The sequence below is a fragment of the Squalius cephalus genome, assembly GCF_949319135.1.
Source record: "Squalius cephalus genome assembly, chromosome: 7".
NCBI lineage: Eukaryota > Metazoa > Chordata > Actinopteri > Cypriniformes > Leuciscidae > Squalius > Squalius cephalus.
The window spans coordinates 34,754,562-34,773,476 of record NC_137128.1 but is presented as its reverse complement, the minus strand read 5'-3'; the positions used below and the strand labels follow the sequence as shown (position 1 = coordinate 34,773,476).

Here is an 18,915-nt window from a genome sequence, read left to right as displayed (position 1 = left end):
TAATTTTAAATCACAATTGCTTATACAGCCACATAACATTTAAACTGCATTAAACAAACATATTCATATGTGCCATTAAAAAAAACCATTTTGGGTGCAAACCCACATATTCAAATGCAATTAAAAAAGTCAATTTTGGAACAGCATAGATCAGTGAACTGATGTCAGTTGTGTGTGTGTGTGTGTGTGTGTGTGTGTGTGTGTGTGTGTGTGTGTGTGTACAACACATTTAGAACGAAATGTGCAAATTACAAAAATTCACATTCAAAATTGATAACTGATGTGTGTGTGTGATGAAAACATTTTTCAAACACAGTCTTTGCAAATTAAACCATCGTCATCACAGATACCATTCTCTTCACCACAGCTCTCTCAAGAAACCAGGCAGAACATGGATCACATTTTACCCATTCCTCAGTAGCCTTAGGGTAATTTGGGTCACCATAGTGGGTGTTGCAGACTTTGCAAGGTGATTTGCTTCTCTTGCCCTGCTTTTTTTCCCCCTTTTGGTTGCTTGCTGCCCAGGTACTTGCTGGCTTGCTTGGCTGGTTGCTTGCTGGATGACTTTTTTGTTTTAATATATTCAATGTGTTGCTCACTTGTGAGGTTATATGATGGTGGCTTCACTCTCTCTCTCTGATGGCCCTCTCCCTTTGCGGCACTGAGATCAAGTCAGTGAATGTGACCGATCTCACAGACTGAACAGAAAGAAAATAACAAAAAGTTATTTGGTGTACATTTTATATGATTAGTGACTAAATTGTGTCTGTGTGTGTGTGTGTGTGTATGAATGTGCATGCGTATGTTTTGCGTGAGCATGCATGTGTAACATGTCATGTAGCCTAAGTTTGAAAGTAGTATAAAATATCACTTACTGTGGAGGTGGAAGGTCCCTCATCCTGGGAGTGGGTTCCTTTGTGAAACAAAGTGTGGTGTGGTGTGAACTGATTGAAGAGGTCATTATCTTCTTCCGGTACATCCTCCAACACAACCTCTTGAAACACCATCTTCTCACCTTGGGGAAAAGTACAGTGGTTCCACAGGTAGCAGGGGTGTCAGGGAAGCAGAGGACTGAGGTCTGGCTGGCGGATCGGCAGGCGAGGCGACTGAGGTCTGGCTGGCAGGTGGGAGGAGGGCTGATGTCCAGAGAGCAGGGCTGATGGCTGAAGAACTTACCTCACACACACACACACACACACACACACACACACACACACACACACACACACACACACACACACACACACTCAAACACATGTGTATGTGTGTATGTGAGTGACACTGATGATGGCCCATGTTAGCTGAAACCATGTGGCCCATTTTACCTCAGTGGGTTAAGGTAAATTGCGCCGCCAAGAAAAACATCACTTTTTCAAAAAATATGTTCATATACCAAACTAACATCATAATTTCTGATTGATGCCATCAAGATGTTTTTTTTATGGGCATGTTTTTTTTTTTATATATAGATTTATCATCCTTATAATAGTTTAGTTAGATTTGGTATGCCAGGCTACTACTTGCTTACCATGCAGCTTTCTGAATTCTGGTGCAGTCTTGATTTGAATTATTGCCCCGCCCACCATAGCAACCATAAACCAATCAAATCACCTGTTACTTGTCAAGCACAGTTATGACAACAGTTTTAAATTCTTTGCAGTCATTGGCTCTAAATTCCAGAGGGGCTGGGACCCCCAAACCTTTAATGACCCATTTTAACTGATATCAAAAATTCCGATTATATTTGTTGGAGGCTTTAAAACGCTACAAATTAAAAAGAACTATGAGTGAGGTGAGTTCTCATTTGTTATTTTAAGACTGTAGTGTATTATAAACCCGACTAACTTAAAAGTTAATTCGAAGATTTATATAATAACATAACGTTAATATGAATCTAGGACGTCCAATTCAATGCAAATGCTTTCTTTGTTGAGACAAAAAAAGATTAAATCATTTAAATCCTTTGAATCATGCAAGTTAAATTAATAAAAATGGGTTAACGTTAGCTGTAAACCCACCCGAACTTTTAAATATGCTTTATTTGAACATTCAGTTTACAGTGTGAAACAACCAAATTAGAACACAGCAATAAGTATTAAGAATAACAAAAATATCAAGAATAGTAAAAGAAAACAAAACTTTGCAGGATTTACGATGCTGATGACCGTTAAAACGCGTCCTCAAAGTCTGTGAAAAGGCCTGAACCATAGACAGTAAAAACGAACGAGAGAGAGAGAGAGAGAGAGAGAGAGAGAGAGAGAGAGAGAGAGAGAGAGAGCGCAGGGGCGTGTTTTTCTTTTTTCTAGATGAGAGCTGGAAATACAGTCCTCTGCATAATATTCTCGGTTCCGTTGTTCTGACATTCAAAGCACTCTGACCAAAAAATAAAAAAAGGAGGGAAATTCCGCTTATATTTGTTCGAGGCTTTAAAACGCTACAAATTAAACCGCGAACCGAAAAGGACATTCTCTCAGAAAGAACTATGAGTGAGGTGAGTTCTCATTTGTTATTTTAAGACTGTATGATAAACCCGACTAACTTAAAAGTTAATTCGAAGATTTATATAATAACATAATATGAATCTAGAACGTCCAATTCAATGCAAATGCTTTCTTTGTTGAGACAAAAAAAAAAGGATTAAATCATTTAAATCCTTTGAATCATGCAAGTTGCATTAATAAAAATGGGTTAGCTGTAAACCCACCCCAAATTTCTCGTCAGTAAAGATGAGAAATATAACCCTTTCTTTAGATTTTTTATCTTTACTGAAATCAGAGGTTGGTTGACAGCTGAACCCATCGCTTTATGAATTTTGCAAATATATATAGAAAATATAAATCTTTAGATTTCCCTAGTTTAAAATGAAAGTGATGCTTTATATTCTTTTTGTGTGTCCCATTAATTGCCAATTAATAAGTGGCTCAGGGGAGCTTGACCTTGCTGATCTGAGCTTGGCTAATTAGCAGATGGAGATTGTGCCGTGAGGCTTGTGTGTATCAAGTGATGTGTGAGAGTGAAAATAAAGTGCTGTCTGAGGTAATGTAGAAGAGAGAAAGTAATGACTAACACACTGAGAGCCAGCTGGCAGCATGCATGCATGGGATCTCCCCCCTCATCGTGATGTCTTTTAAGTGTGAAAGTTAGAAGTGTGAAGTCTTACCTCTATAATACTCATATGACCTATTTTTGGCAAATTAAGAGATAATAAACAACAGAATGGCATATACACACACAAAAAAGCCATCTCTTGAGACCAAAGTTGTCGTTTTTATGCTCAAAGAGATTTTATCTGACAGCTCACAGAATGTGGTGGATGGTGCATTAAAACTTACTGGAGAGAGGAGGCTGAGGCTGGTTCAGAGTTCAGAGTAAGGTGAAGATGCTCTTTCATTCCAAAAAAAGGCTTAACGGGGGAAAGGGCTGCAGCGATTTGCATTTGAAAGAGTCCCTTGCAGTGTGAGAGAGTGAATAATATGTGTATATGTGAGTGAGTATATGTGTGTGTTTAGGCAATGTTCCATTTCATCCCCCCTTGATGACATTTTCTGTGCTCAAAAGAGTATATCAGCAGCTTCAAGCAAATATCACAGTGTTTCTCAGATTTAAATGACAATTCATTGCTGAAATTACACATTTGAAAAGGGTTTACACAAAAATACATGAACACAAACTGACACATTTTGGATGCCAATATGAATAACTCAAATCTAGGGCATCATCTCAAGGCTAATTTGTTCTCATAATTGAAGGTCACAGATATACTGAATGTATTTTGGCCTTAAGTAGTTTACACCGTGTGCCACGGAAACATAAACATTTAATAACCCCGTTCTTTATCTATTAAATGTGAACAGGGATAAATTAATTTAAGAAATATATAATATAAAATACATACACACACACACACAGTAAGCTTTCATTTCATGGGGATCTTCTCCAGGGCTGAGTGCCTCTGTTCCAGATTGCACACAGAATTGAAAAAGGGGGATTAAACCGATGGGGATTAAGGGGTCTTTATCGCTCGGTGTCCTAACACACGCATGATAAAGCCCATATCAGGTTTTAATTTGATGGCAGACCAAGTACAAAATTCACAGATGCTCTGATTTTAGTTTTTACTGCATGCCTGAATGCTCTCACAATAAACCTGAAAGCTGCTGCCTCTTTCTTGCAGAACAGTTCATCTGATCCTCCCAACAGCACTCAGGGGCCCGCCACAGATGGAAAAGGTGTGTTTATGTGTTCCATTACAGCATATTTAACATTTTCATGATTTACTTCTTGAAAACATTTTTGTTGGCCAATGCAGAAGTTAGCATCATCCTTGTTCCCTCAACAAAACCTAATAGGATTTTTCCCTTTGGCTTTAGGATAATTACAGAATATAAGCTCCAACCAACAGAACTTTTATGAATTTTGAAGCCTAAATACAATCATTAGAAGTAAAAATCTAAACGTATGTTAGCCACCATTAAGCATCATAAAAAAGTAAGAATAGTTTGCAAGAGCGTGAATAATAAACACAACAAGGCTGTAAAAGCTGCTTATAGTGAGTCTTGATGACGTTTAATGTTCCCGACAACCTCTCTAGTCCCATTTAGCCACTTGACAAGTAAAAGCTTTAAATAAAAACACAAGTGTTACTGATGTATTTTATGTCATAGTATAAAATGTGAAAATATATTGAGCTTGAGCACAGAGCACAGACATTATTTCAGGCATTTAATCAAACACCCATTCAAAAAACCCATTGACTTTGGGACGTTGGAGCCGGAAGTGCTAAGATACTCGCTTCTGGGTGGTTTCATCATCCTTAAATGACTCATATTTGTCTCTGAAAGCTGAGATACAAGAAAACTTTTTAACATCGAAACAAATAGACATCTCATTTTTAACCATGAAAATGCACCGTATACTGCTAAAAGATATTAGAACAAATGCATATTTTAAAGTTCTGCGGTATGAAAATGTAAACAATTGCTGTAACTATATTTATAACAGTTAACATAATTTAAGACATACACGCAGTGGCTTCAGAAATGTAAGAAATATTGCAGTTCCTTTTACTATGCCATTAATGTTGTCAATGTTTGCGTGTCATGTGTCCCTCAGCCGCCCAGGAGAAACCTGCGGACAAAGAGGGGAAGCCCCCTACGCAAGAACCCGAAGAAGAGATCGACATTGATCTGGAGGCGCCGGAGACAGAGAAAGCAGCTTTGGCAATACAGAATCAGTTTAGACGCTTCCAGAAGAAAAAGAAGTAGAAAAGGGAAGCCTGAACAAGAGAATCGGTGGACAAAAAAAACGCCTTCCACAATATTCACTATGGAAAGAGAATTAACAAAGAAGAGACAGAGGAAAGTCAAGTGTGGGTGGGAAATTAGGGGTTTGGAAAATAAATGATAGCCCTGTGGCATCAACATGCTGGGTAGATTAGAGTTTAGGACATAAGAATAGAGAAGGATTTTCACTTTAAAAGACATGGCAGATTCTGTTCTCACTATATTTGTCTAGATTTGTCTCCATCCTTCTCCTCTCCTGTAGACATAAATATAGGAACGCCAGTTACATGTGCAACACACATCTGTCATTTAATGTATTTAGTATCATTGATGCAATAGAACAAATGTAAGTGATATTAAACTTAATTCAAAGGGCAGTACATGACCAAATGTTGCACTGCACTTACAGTAAAACATGTTGGCGTGAATCAGTATTAGATATGAAGTAGCTTAGTTGTAAATCTATTCTTAGAGTAGGCTGTTCATTTTTTTGTTGTTGTTCAAGTGACAAGTGATTAAAAAAAGTAAGAAATCTTTATATCAACAGCAGACCAAATAATGATTATTTAATAACAGAAAAAAATATTATAACCTGACATTCTCAGAAGAATTAGCAATAGCAATATCTTGCATATTTATGCATTTTGGACAGGGCTTTAATCAAGACACACTGAAGTTTAAATTCAATAGCTTGTTATTAATATTAAACTAGGCAAATGGCCTTGAAATACATGTAAAATGGGCAAGTTTAACATTCTATTCAGTTAACTGTAAATAGCTGAATTTAGCACAAGGTCAAGAACCTTTTAAGTCATGTCATGCTCACTTAAATTAGCATAAATTCCTTTAATTTTTGCTTCAATGCCAGAAGTCACTGGCATGCAAGTGAGATCCTTGAATTTTTGGAGACTGGTGACTCAAATGAAGATGATTATCAAGGAAAGTGTAACATTTTGATCTATTTTAAGTGTCTTTATCTTTCTCCTTCCCCTATAATTAAAGTGGTCTCCACAGATATCTCAGAATAGCTCGTAAAAATTAGAGCAGTATATAGAGACTCATGATTATCTTGCAGTTAATGGGACAAATGATGTCTGTAATTGCATTGAGATAGGTTTGATGAAAATGTCATCTGTGCTTGATCGTTTTCAGATAACCACTGGCAAGGCAATTATTGAATACATCTGTTATTATTCTGTACATTTTATATCAAGTAGCCTATGACACATTTTACTGTTGGACAGACATTATCCTCCTGTATTGCTCTGTACTTATTTCTCTCTCTCTCTCTCTCTCTCTCTCTCTCTGCTCATGTGTGCTTGAGTGCTCTATCCTACACTTGTTTCTTTTTTCAGTGTGACTCATTGCTTTAATAGAAAGAATTGTATGCCCTGACCTGAATTGTATGTACTAGGGGCAGTAAGTATGGTTACATAAAGTGAAGAACATTATATAACATTAGTTTGCCTTTTCTCCATCAAACATATTGAATTTTCAATGTAAATGCATATTTCAACTTCAATAATTGTTGCTACTATTGCAGTCTAGTATTTTTTAAACCTTCTAACTAAAATAGTTAATGCAGGAGTAAAGTGAAATGAATGGTAACAAAAAAAAAAGTAATTATTGGATGTTCCCACTTGTCGTTGTCTATAAACCAAAATAGAAAGCTTTTGATACCTATTGTTGCTGTCCCCTAATGAACTACAGTCAATAGTTACATCATTTAATCATTTCAAGAATGCACGTTTACTTGTGTTTGGTGCTGATATGTGTAGGAGGTGAATGGCATCATACAACCTAAAATTTTGCACGAGGAGAAGACGACGCCTGATACTAGTCTGATAGTGTTTAAAAACTATAATAACCTATACTATTATTTGAACAGCAGAGGGCAGTCTCTTTCTATCTATCCATCTCAGGCAGTGTTTCCAAGTCCGTGGTTTTCCCACGGAATTGGGCTACTTTTAAAGGGTTGGTATAATGCCCTTTTCACAAGATGTAAAATATGTCTTTGATGTCACCAGAGTGTGTATGTGAAGTTTTAGCTCAAAATACCCCACAGATATTTGTATATAGCATGTTAAAGTTGTCACTTTTTGAGGGTGAGCAAAAACGCACCGTTTTGTGTCTGTTCCTTTAAATGCAAATGAGCTGCTGCTCCCGGCACAGAGGGTGGAGCTTCAACAGCTTGTGTCATTTTACCTCACACAGACATGCACTGAAAATGTTCAAACCGGAGTCAGACAATAATGGGGAGACTCAAGAAGAAGTGACAACATGTAGAATGCAACAGGACATTTCTGAATGGTTAGTTGGTGAATTTAGGTAGCTTTTGTGTAGTTATCTTCTAGTCATTGATTAGCATATTCTGTCTTGATAATCTATAAATCATGTTCGGGGGCGGGGTTTATGTACATTTTAGGGTTAGTGATGTCAGGAATGTTGTGTAGTCCCTACCAGCCGTTTGTTGTAGTCCTTAAAAAGCAATTTCTTTAAAAGCAAATAACTACCTTTGCTTTGAACTTTAAGCATTGTAACTTTGCAGATGTTGTTTATGCTCAAACAGCAACATTACACACTAACTAAAGTTAGAAAAGTGAAATCATAATCAACCACCACTTTAAAGGTAGGGTAGGCAATTTGAGAGACTAGCAATAGAGTGGTGCATGTATGACTTCAGAACCGATGAGTCTAATGTGCCACTGGTTCCTTCAATATTTTCCTATGGGGTTTTATAATGTTTTTGTTTTTTTTGTATGTTTGTTTTTTAATTTATGAGTAAAATAAAGCCTGTGGTAAACAACTTGACAGTACGTCTGTCTGACGTTTAGTTCTACAAATTAGTCTTCCGGGTTCTGACGTCCTACCTGCACCAATCTATGGCAAGCATAATATCCTTTTCCATCTCCCTTCAGAGCGCTCTCCAAAGCCACACCAAATGTTATTTATAAACCACTTTTATGAATTGCATAAATCCATAGAAAAAGAACCATACAAAACATTTTGTGGAAAAATTTTAAAATCAGTAAAAGTGCAGTCAAAGAATAAAAAAAAAATGTACAAAAATAAATAATACAGAACATAACAAAAATATATTACAACTATGATGCATAAAAACTTTTTTTTTTAATTTAGGGAGCAGAGGGGATGAAATAGGATCAGAATTCAAATGTATGACACCTGTATATGTCCCAGAGTTAAATCCACAATATTGAAATGCTTTTTTACCTACACTTCATCTTTAGTGCACACTGCCAGCACTGGTTTAAGGTGTTTCATTAATGTAAAGTCACAAAAGAATGCTTCCCATATATAATGCTGATGAACTGAAACAAACTGATTTTTTGTTTGTGTGTGTTCAAAACCACACCAGAGAATTCTGAAAATCTCAATTATAGGCTACAGGTCGCGGTTATCAGGTTGAGAATAAAGTTTCTGACTCAACCCTTGTTCTGTTAGACCATTACACTGGTCTGCTTTTTTCACACTAATTCTCTAGAATTTATTTATACTGCTTGCAAGACAAGACTACTGATATACCTTAAACATCAAAGTTTAGTGCTTTGTTCTAAACCCACAACCCTAAATATAGAAATTAATTTAGAAATTTTCTTCTGCATATAGTGAATTGTGATCGCCATATCTTTAACACTTGCAGGTTAAATTACAGTTGTCATTTTGATTCTTGTGTGTAGCACACAGAAAACAAAATGCAAACATGATGCAACATTTGATTTATACAGAATCAGAAGTCTGAAACATAGTATTACTTAAAACATGAATCTGGTATTTACTTCTGGTAATGCAATAGTTGTTTTTCTTCCTCCCCTCTCTTACTTCTCAATATACTGTGTCCCGTCACTTTTTTTGTGTTAGCTTGAAGAATACATAAGGGTTTCTATACTTCTTATCCCCCTTGTGTTCACTTAAATGATCCCCTTTCTCTCTCTTTAACCCAGATGTGTTCAGTTCCTCTTATAATCTGTGATCAGACCCCTGTGTCAGACCCCAAATCTTTGAATTTGATTTGCCAACCATCCTGCTTTTGTTGTTTCCATATGTTAGCTCACTGTTAAGACTTTTTAATATCATTTTTATAATTGTTTTTTGCTCTTTAACTACTCATTTCTTTTTTGTGGTATCTTTGTTCATTTGCTCCAGTGTAGCTTTCTGGTCAAGTTTCTCCTCCAACTGATCAAGTTCTTGCTCAAGTAGAGCCAGTTTAATAGGATCTGACTCACATTTGTCTTCATCCTCCTCCTCTTCTTCATATTCTTCCACTTCAATTCCATCCATGGTCTTTTGTAGCTGAGTCTTCACTTTGTTTAGTTCCAGCAGGCCGTGTTGAAGCTCTTTGCATACTTCTCGGATCTTGGAGGCAAATTTGGTCTTGGCACCTTTGCGGAGTTCATTGGAGTCTTTGGCAAGAAAAAAGACATCCAGGGCTAGAAAGAGAGTGGACATGACCCCTGTGGTGATACTGATGGCCCTGACGGCTTTGGCAGCTCCTCCAGCAACACCTAAAACTTTCACAGTGCTGATAAGCCTTTCAGTGTTAATCATGAGGGCTTTACCTGCTCGCCCACCTTCCTTCATCACATACTTTATGTTGCGGCTAAGTCTCGATTTGACCACACTCTCAGAGTACTCCTTAAAATCCCATTCTTGCAGAGTGTTCATTCCTTCCTACATACACAACAGACAAAAAAGTGAGATAGATAGATAGATAGATAGAGAGAGAGAGAGAGATAGACATACTTGCATGAATTCCAGACAATCTCTGATGTCATTTATCTCGTCCTGGTAGTCCTGGATCATCTTCTCCACCTTCTTGCGGTCCATTTTGGATTGAACCGCATCAGTGATGTTAGCTGTGGCTGAGGTGATGCTCCCAGCTGTTGCCACACTGATACCCACCGCAGTAACGATAGTAGAGGTGCCAAAAGTGAAGGGTGCCAGTATGAGGCCGGTAATGGTGGCTATGCCCCCGGCCACACAAGCCACACCCCCTCCGACAGCTGCGCTCACGGTCTTCTTATGGAAGCTGTCAGCAGTGTCCGCTAGTGCAAGCAACTCTACAATGCGACGTTGCAGAGAGGCTCCACGCTGGTTGAACAGACTGACAAAGAGACGGGCTGCCATGAACACACGGTCAGCAGCAGCCTCAACAGCCCTAAGAGACAAACATTAACAAAACAGATCAGTGGTTTTAGGAGGCAATTAGACAGTTTTTAAAAATCCACATTTACTCACAGCTCCTCCTTATCCTCCTGAAAATTTGCTGTTTCATTCCATTCAGTCCAACCTGTCAAAATTCAGTAAGTCATATGAAATTAGTGAGGACAAGTAGTTCATCATCTTTTTATATTTTTAGCAGTGCACTGAAGCTACAAACACACAGCATGGCTGTTATAGGCCAATGCATCATGTCTTATACTGTTTTTTAGTATTCTGTCATAAAAACATGCTTTTTAAGACGCTGTGTTAAGTTTAAAATGGTTGAATTTATACAACAAACTGTAGTATTACATTATGCTCTGTGCAGCTGAACATGTCTTATGTAATTGACCTCTAAGAAACAGGTCAGGTGAATCAAAAACTAGCCTAATTATACAAGGACTTCTTTAACCCTTAAATGCATGAATCTTTTGCTCATCATTATTACATATTCAGGTCTTTAGTGACCCGGATCTAACACATATGGCTCTCTAATTGCCGTAATAGTATAAAACTTCCTTTATACTTTAATAACAATTATAAAAGAATAAAATAAGGCATATTTCGTAACCTTTTGAAACTTGGAAGGGTTCAGTTTGATTTTTTTTTTCTTTTACCATCATCACTCTCATCGTCAGCTCATTTCCCCAGTTCATTCAGCATCTGGCTCATATTCACGATCTCAACTATATTCTTAATCTCAAAACTATCTTTTCAACATATTCAAAATCAATATTTTGATCGCTGACAGCTCCTTCACCAGATCCACCATCAAGTGACAGTGACACTAATATTTAATTGCCTACAGTACTTGCTCTGCAGTAAATCGCTTAGTTTTGCTGATGATACTTGTGTATTCTTTTGTTTTATGCCTGCAGTAATTATGAGTGTAACATCATGTCATCATTGAGTATCAGACATTCCTTGAGGAATAAAGCTGAATTGCACTTATTGAGTCATCAGAGATTCAATTCATTGTGAGAAGGACCTGCCTACAGAATGGGGCGGGGCAACATGTCTTGCTCCGCCCTATACTAACTCTGATTGGCTCTGTCGTCTTTCATAGGCATACATGATAGGAAATGTGTTCGGAGTTGTCTTCACTATAATGCACTGACAACATTCTTAATGTTAATGTTTAATGTAAAGACAACATTGTCCTACATCCTACAATGGGAAGAGAAATTAAGGTAACACTTTAGTTTTGGGTCCAATTCCCACTATTAACTAGTTGCATATTAGCATGCATATTACTAGGATATTGGCTGTTTATTAGTACTAATAAAGCACATATTAATGCCTTATTCTGCATGACCTTATTCTACATTCCTAATCCTACTCAATACCTAAATATAACAACTACCTTACTAACTGTTAATAAGCAGTAATTAAGAGTTTATTGAGGCAAAGGTTGTAGTTAATAGTTAGTTAATAGTGAAAATTGGACCCTAATCTAAAGTGTTACAGTAATGAATTATGAAATGTTTATTCGTGGTGGACGGTGTGCACAAACCCTGTACTTAAGTTAAAATAGAGTACACTAATAAAATATTACTCCAGTAAGAGAGGTTTGTAATGCAACACAAAAAAGATAGACCTATAATAGGCTAGAGCTCAGACTGACATTATTATGAATTATTAGGAGCACACTTGATCTGAGATTACTCCTGGATATTGGCTCATTTTAGCAGGACAAGACCAAATCAAGTGTTTACTTGACTCGCTTGTTAACCACTGCAAATTTAATCTCTAGATCAGTTGAATTCACAAATGACACATTTAATGTTATTGATTGAAAAGAATCAGCTCAAAAAGATCTTTTACATATTTTTAATTTCCTTTCTCATACTATGGTGATATAAAGTAATCACATTTCATGAATCATTTAATTCATATTTCATTTCTCTACCTGAAGACCTGACCCTCTGCGTGTGGATAATCAACCAATACATTTTAGTTAAATGTTGTGGGGTTCATGCATTAGTCTTAAGACCTCAATTTAGCAAAACAATAATTTCAGGGACATTGAGAAATACAGGCTAATGTTTTTTTTTTCCGTGCATTCTGAAGGCTTTGTGAAACTGCACAGCTTTTTCAGTTCATATAGATTTGAACGACATATACTCCGTCCTGCACCGATTATGAACACATTTCCTATCATGTATGCCTAGGAAAGACAATCAAGCCAATCAGAGTAGGTATGGGGCGGAGCGACATGTGCAACCTGCAGTCAGGTGTACTTGATTGTTGTTGCACAGAAAAAATACATACCTCGGGTCAATAGCGACCCAATACACAAAAATAATTAGAAAACAGACATTCTTTTATAATTATTTTCTTATTATATTGTTTATAATACACCAATTTAGGAATACTAATACGGTTGATGTATAACTTAAAAAAAGGGTAGTGGATGACGTCCTAGGTCAATAAAGACCCGATGTATGCATTTAAGGGTTAAACATTATAGCAGACTAGTCTTCTAGGAAAACCATGACCAGCAAATTAGGAAAATATGTAGTTTTTCACATGCATAATGTGTTTCAAAATTTGACCCAACTCACCCTCAACAGTTTTCCACCAGTCCATCAGGCCATCATCCTGATGAGCAAGAGATAAAAAAAAGATTAAAACAGATTTCAAAATCAGTCAAATTTAACATTAATATATATATATATATATATATATATATATATATATATATATATATATATATATACTGTATGCATGCATGTATGTATGTCTATATAAAACAATACAAAAAAATGTTTATACCTCATCTGCCTCTAAAGAATTTAAATCTGTTGGGTAGGCAGCCATTTCCACTGGCAGGATTTCAAAAGTACAGTCCTATAACATTCAGAGAATAAGGTATTATAAAAGTATTAAGTGAAGGCATAATGTGATATCGATGCACCATAGAAGCAACATAATAATTTGCAATTATAACTCATTGCAATTACAACTCACCTCAGTTGTCTGAAATTGCTGCATTTCCATCGGCACCTCAATTATATCTTCTTGATCGGAACACTATAGAAAGATGTTATAGTATGACAATTTTTGTAAACTATTAAATTATATATATATATATATATATATATATATATATATATATATATATATATATATATATATATATATATATATATATAAAAGTGTTACATTACCTGAATACTGGGTGAAAATGTTGACATTCTAGGTAGAGTTCTCTTCACTCTAAATGATACAACCTGAAAGGATGTGAACAGCAAAGAAGATTAAGCAGTGAACTGACACTAAATAATTTTTAAGTGCAAACAAAAAGCACAATTCCACAACTGTTTGCGGCATTATGATGAAAATGATCATCAGTTATATGTGCAGTTTATTGTACTGATGGGCTTCTATTTCCTACAATATTCCCACCTGTATATACCAAAGAGAAAACAAGTGATCCTCACCTTGGTATTACTGTTAGAAACTTTTATATCATTATTTCCCATGCATTTTCTGGGCACTGCAATAGATTTCTAGGACACAGAGGAAACAGTTCAACATTTGTTGCACAACTTCATTTACTTTGCAGGCAACTTAAGATCATTACCGATTTGATAAAGTACCTTTTCAGTGTCAGTGTCCAAGAAGCTATAATCCCAGTCAATACATTTACTGTGCTCACTTAACGGATCCTACATATAGAATTAACTGTCATTTTAATTTTATTAAAAATGGTTTAAAAGTACATGATATTTGTAAAGACTGTCAACAATATAAAAATACAGCAATAAATGGGGGAAGCTGTGTTACCGTCTCAGCAGTGAAACGTAATGCCGGTTTTGGAGAACTGTGGAAAGTGCCACTACGCATCCCTGAGTTATCCTCATCCTGCACAAAAGGGACAGTAATTGTGAATGGCAGATGACTAAGCAATTACATATTTTCTATTGTATACAATATAAAGGGCAGTGATAAGCACCTTTAAGTTGTTGAAAGAGAGATATAAGAGATTGTCATTACTGGCCAGCAGTTTAATGTGTAATGGTGGGCTGTCCTACAAGAAGAAAGCTTGTTAATACTGTGCATTATCATCTGGAAGGTAGGGGTGCCAATGCAATAAATACACAAATACACACTACCTATAAATAAAATAGACCTTCATATGCTAATTATTTTGTTGTTGTTGCAGAAATATACCTCTCCAGACGTGTCCTCAGTTCCTCGAGGAAATGTTTGGAGAAAATTAAACCGGGAATTTCCCTCCTAAAGAAATGAATCTGAGAATTAGATTTGCATTTTGTTTTACTTTGAATTCATGATAAATTGCCAATGTTATTGGTCCCACTGAACTTCAGTGAGATTGCGGCTTACAAGACTCTCACTGACTGAAAAATCCTAATTTTTCTATGCTGTTTCTACCTGAATGGACAGCAGATCTTCATATTATACAAAGCTAAACTAATTATATCATAATTTAGACAGTATTGCTGCATAAATGTAAACTTTAAGACATTTTAAGAATAAATGACTGCATGAACAAGGCTGTAGTTTTTTCCACACCTTGGTGTTGTTTTCTGTTTGGTTGAGATTACCGGCTGAGAGTTCTCCATGTTGTAATGATAGTTCTTCCTGTCAAGAATGAAAAAGGAAGGAAACACCAGACACGGTATGTGTGAGCTAAACCAAAATTGCAGGTAGCATTATTCTGTGTAATGTGTAACATCAAAGCATGATTTTTACAGATTGAACACAGATTGTGGACACAGGGTGGACACCTGAGCTTTTGTGGTGACCTTAGAGAAGCCTAATCCAAACCTATTGAGTCATTACAAAAGCTGTGATTCATATTGGATGTTCGGGTTAAGATGTCAAGTTATGTAAAGTGTAATGTAATTACAACAGACCTTTTTGCTGTGTTGGTTGGACAGACTGTCAGTGGTGGCAGTGAAGCAATCCTGGGGCAAACGGAAAGATAATCGCTGAAAACCTTGCGTTATCTTCCATAACAGATAATAATCAATAGCCCAAAGTGTATATGCAACTCTACAGGCAAAAATCTAATTTGATCATGGGAATCCTATCCTGAGTATTTGGATGATATATGAGCAAATTCACTGAGCAAGTCTCTTGCCTCCCCTAGTGGTAAAATAGGATATACTTTCATGGCCTAACAGTAGATGTGTGATGTAATGTATACAAAATAATGTGGGTCTGCAATCCATAATGAGACACAATGGATGCAAAAAGTTTTTGGACACCTGAACCAAACTTAAAAATACATAAATTTGACTGTTAGACAATGGATGTTAGCAACATTTTGATACCTCAATGATGTTCAATTTCATGGCCAGGCCATTTACTTAAATTACACTATGAATTTATTATTTCAACTAGCATCTGTAAATCAACAGACTGTATCAAATAGCTTCAAGTGTCTATCTTCAGTAAACATGTTCTACCTCTTGTGCAGGAAGACTCGTCAACTTTTTAGGAGTTCTTTTAAACAACTGGCTGAAAACAGCAGCTTTCCCCTGACACATAAAGAAAATGTACATTCTACTAACATTTTCATTGTAAAAAAGAAACATTAAAAACAATGAAATGGATATAAATATACACCATGTATGATTAAAGTCAAGAATATAATTTGATGACCTTAGGGTTGTTGTTGTCTGGTTGTTGATCAGTGAGAGCCGAGAGCTCACTCTCAGTTAGCATGTTCTGGGAAAAGATGTTAACTGATTATTCTCAGAAAAAATACCATTGCTATATTTATCATCTACATACATACTACAATAATAAATCAGATTCTTCCTTTTTTGCAGTCTGTCTATATGGTCAAAAAATGGCCAACTAACTATTGCAAATGAAAGCACAGATATTACAGAGAGTCAGGCTACATCAAACTAATTACCCTAGCGTGAATGCTTGCAGTTCCTACACCCTTAAACATGTACCGTCTCGCCTCAGATGAGTGCTCAGCTGCGTCTGATCGCCTCAGCATATCTCCTTAAGCACAAGCAGAGACAAAAACATACAGCAATACACAAACAGTTATATATGTGGCTGCAAAAATGCATTTGAGTTTTTAAATGTGTGACACAATGACATATTAAAGGAGAACTCCGGTCAATTTTAACATTGAGCTCATTTTTTTGTAAATTTGGAGTGCTGTCAATACAGAGAACAACGACAAAAATCGGTGTTGCCTACACCGTGTTATCCTCTTTTTAAAATTCTCACCCTGTTGACTTCAATGGGGCAAGTTTTAAACCTGCTTTTAGCCTCTTAACATCCTTGATGTGTCATTACAAGTGCACAGGTCATGTGAGTGATTCCTTCGGTGTGAACGCGTGTCAATCTGACTGCAGTAGATGTGAAAGATATGAATAAAAATGATATTTATTTAGCCAGCGCTCATACCTGTATTTACATCCTGTTTTCGGTCAAAGTCCATAGTAATCGATTGTCGAGTTCACGCGCATGATCATAGGTACTAAACCAATGCGCGTGAACTCGACAATTGATTACTATGGACTTTGACCGAAAACAGGATGTAAATACAGGTATGAGCGCTGGCTAAATAAATATCATTTTTATTCATATCTTTCACATCTACTGCAGTCAGATTGACCCGCGTTCACTCTGAAGGAATCACTCACATGACCTGTGCACTTGTAATGACACATCAAGGATGTTAAGAGGCTAAAAGCAGGTTTAAAACTTGCCCCATTGAAGTCAACAGGGTGCGAATTTTAAAAAGAGGATAACACGGTGTAGGCAACACCGATTTTTGTCGTTGTTCTCTGTATTGACAGCACTCCAAATGTACAAAAAAATTAGCTCAATGTTAAAATTGACCGGAGTTCTCCTTTAAAACGTTCAATATCTCACATTCACACCTAAACTAATAAAATGGGGATGCAGCTCCAGACATGTTTTCAGTGGTTCTAGTTCATGACTTCCTTGTTAATATAAATCTATATTTAATCTATATGTTCTTTTTAAGGTTGCTTTTTTTTTTTTACACTCTTTCTCTCTTCTTGGACGCTGAAATATCATTGTGTATAGATGTACTATACAAACAAACTTGCCTTGCCTTTTCATGTCACAATTAAATGTAGGGTTGTGGGACGCTGGAGCCTAAAGGCAGGGAAAAACCTTGGACTCCAATTATGTGAAAATCTAATACATTTATTATTTTAAAATGCCATAGCCAACCTGATGGCAATATTACTGCAACCACTTTAGTGAGCATATGGAAAACTTTTTACACTGCTCATTCTCTCTCTTCATCTTGACAAATTCTAAATTATCTAACTTACAGAAAAAATACAAGCATTAATTATTATTTATAATTTGATTTTATTTAATTATACAATTATTAATATTTCTTCAAATTAATTTTAAAATAGCCAAATATTTAAATAAATTATTTTAGCATTGTCACCATGGAACTGAAAAAAATATTCAAATTATTTATTTTTTCATGTGACATGCTTCCTTACCTCATTTTAGCGTAGGGGAGGTCTGAGCTTCTGCTTCAGTTTTCCCTCTGTAATCAACCACTGCACTTCTCCATTTCTAACTAAAAAAAAAAAAAAAAAAAAAAAAACAAGTTTGCACAATGTATGTATCATATAGAAACCAAAATTTTGAATATTGAAGCGTTTCACAGGCAACACTGCGCCGGAGAGTACTGTAACACAATCTTAAAAACGACAAACACTGACATCATTCATGATCACAAACAACTGCAAACATTATCACCAGTGTCAACGCCTCGGGCTAACGACGCTTCATTAGTTATTTGCTAGGATGCACTTTGGTTTGCTCATTTTTTATGCTTTTATTTTTTTATAAACAACAATGTGGAATTCTTTTTCGATATTGACATTCCGTTGTTAGTGTGGATTTTTCTAGTCTGAGGCAAAGCGTCTGATCTAGTATGACACACACTGCGCGTGCGAGCCAAACAGGAAGCCACTTGACTTTACCGAAACTTAACTCTATAGTTTATTTGATAAACATACAGAATTGCCAATTGTGGCGATATTTCTCCGAACTATTTTGCCTACCTTGTGTTCCCATGCGTAAAGCGAAATGGTCTGTCAAAACTTGTCAAGCTCCGCCCGTTTAATCTGTGTTGTGTAATAACAGAATCACAGCGAGACGGTTTGACAGGGTGTCAGTATGACTCTCTTTACATCCAGTGGGGGGGAAAAAAGAGAAAAAAACCCACCAAGAATTCATTGGTTTCATCAGACCAGGTTTATTATGACAAATTTCAACTTTTTTTGTTATATGAACTGAAGGTCACATTAAAATTTAAATACAAAAGGAAATGTTACAATGTTTATTGTGTGAAAATTCATTATATGAATTTTAAGACACATGGCTATCATAAGGCTGTGACAGACAGACAGATTAGATA

At 36.2% G+C, this 18,915-nt stretch overlaps 2 protein-coding genes across 5 annotated transcripts; one reads left to right on the top strand and one right to left on the bottom strand.

The window, feature by feature from the left end:
• The first annotated feature begins 1,712 nt into the window (after positions 1-1,712).
• On the top strand, positions 1,713-6,954 carry pcp4l1 (Purkinje cell protein 4 like 1). Of its 2 annotated transcripts, none has more exons than XM_079877079.1 (3): positions 1,713-1,792; positions 4,175-4,229; positions 5,113-6,734. In XM_079877079.1, the coding sequence occupies exons 1-3, from the start codon at positions 1,784-1,786 to the stop codon at positions 5,262-5,264; spliced, it is 216 nt and encodes a 71-aa protein (XP_079733205.1). In that variant the 5' UTR covers positions 1,713-1,783; the 3' UTR covers positions 5,265-6,734. The 2 variants fall into 2 exon arrangements, with proteins under 2 accessions (XP_079733205.1, XP_079733204.1); XM_079877078.1 differs by lacking the exon at positions 1,713-1,792 and adding an exon at positions 2,260-2,491 and having other exon boundaries at positions 5,113-6,954.
• Positions 6,955-8,525: 1,571 nt separating this feature from the next.
• Positions 8,526-18,702, bottom strand: apold1a (apolipoprotein L domain containing 1a). Of its 3 annotated transcripts, none has more exons than XM_079877074.1 (19): positions 18,560-18,702; positions 17,990-18,069; positions 16,396-16,490; positions 16,137-16,202; positions 15,941-16,012; positions 15,386-15,436; positions 15,042-15,110; positions 14,679-14,744; positions 14,461-14,535; positions 14,292-14,369; positions 14,105-14,173; positions 13,946-14,014; positions 13,673-13,735; positions 13,473-13,535; positions 13,278-13,352; positions 13,067-13,103; positions 10,539-10,590; positions 10,044-10,458; positions 8,526-9,971 (listed from the first exon to the last, which is right to left on the bottom strand). In XM_079877074.1, the coding sequence occupies exons 3-19, from the start codon at positions 16,483-16,485 to the stop codon at positions 9,408-9,410; spliced, it is 1,974 nt and encodes a 657-aa protein (XP_079733200.1). In that variant the 5' UTR covers positions 16,486-16,490; positions 17,990-18,069; positions 18,560-18,702; the 3' UTR covers positions 8,526-9,407. The 3 variants fall into 3 exon arrangements, with proteins under 3 accessions (XP_079733200.1, XP_079733201.1, XP_079733202.1); XM_079877075.1 differs by having other exon boundaries at positions 14,292-14,363; positions 18,560-18,633; XM_079877076.1 differs by having other exon boundaries at positions 16,439-16,490; positions 18,560-18,633.
• Between the last annotated feature and the right edge of the window lie 213 nt (positions 18,703-18,915).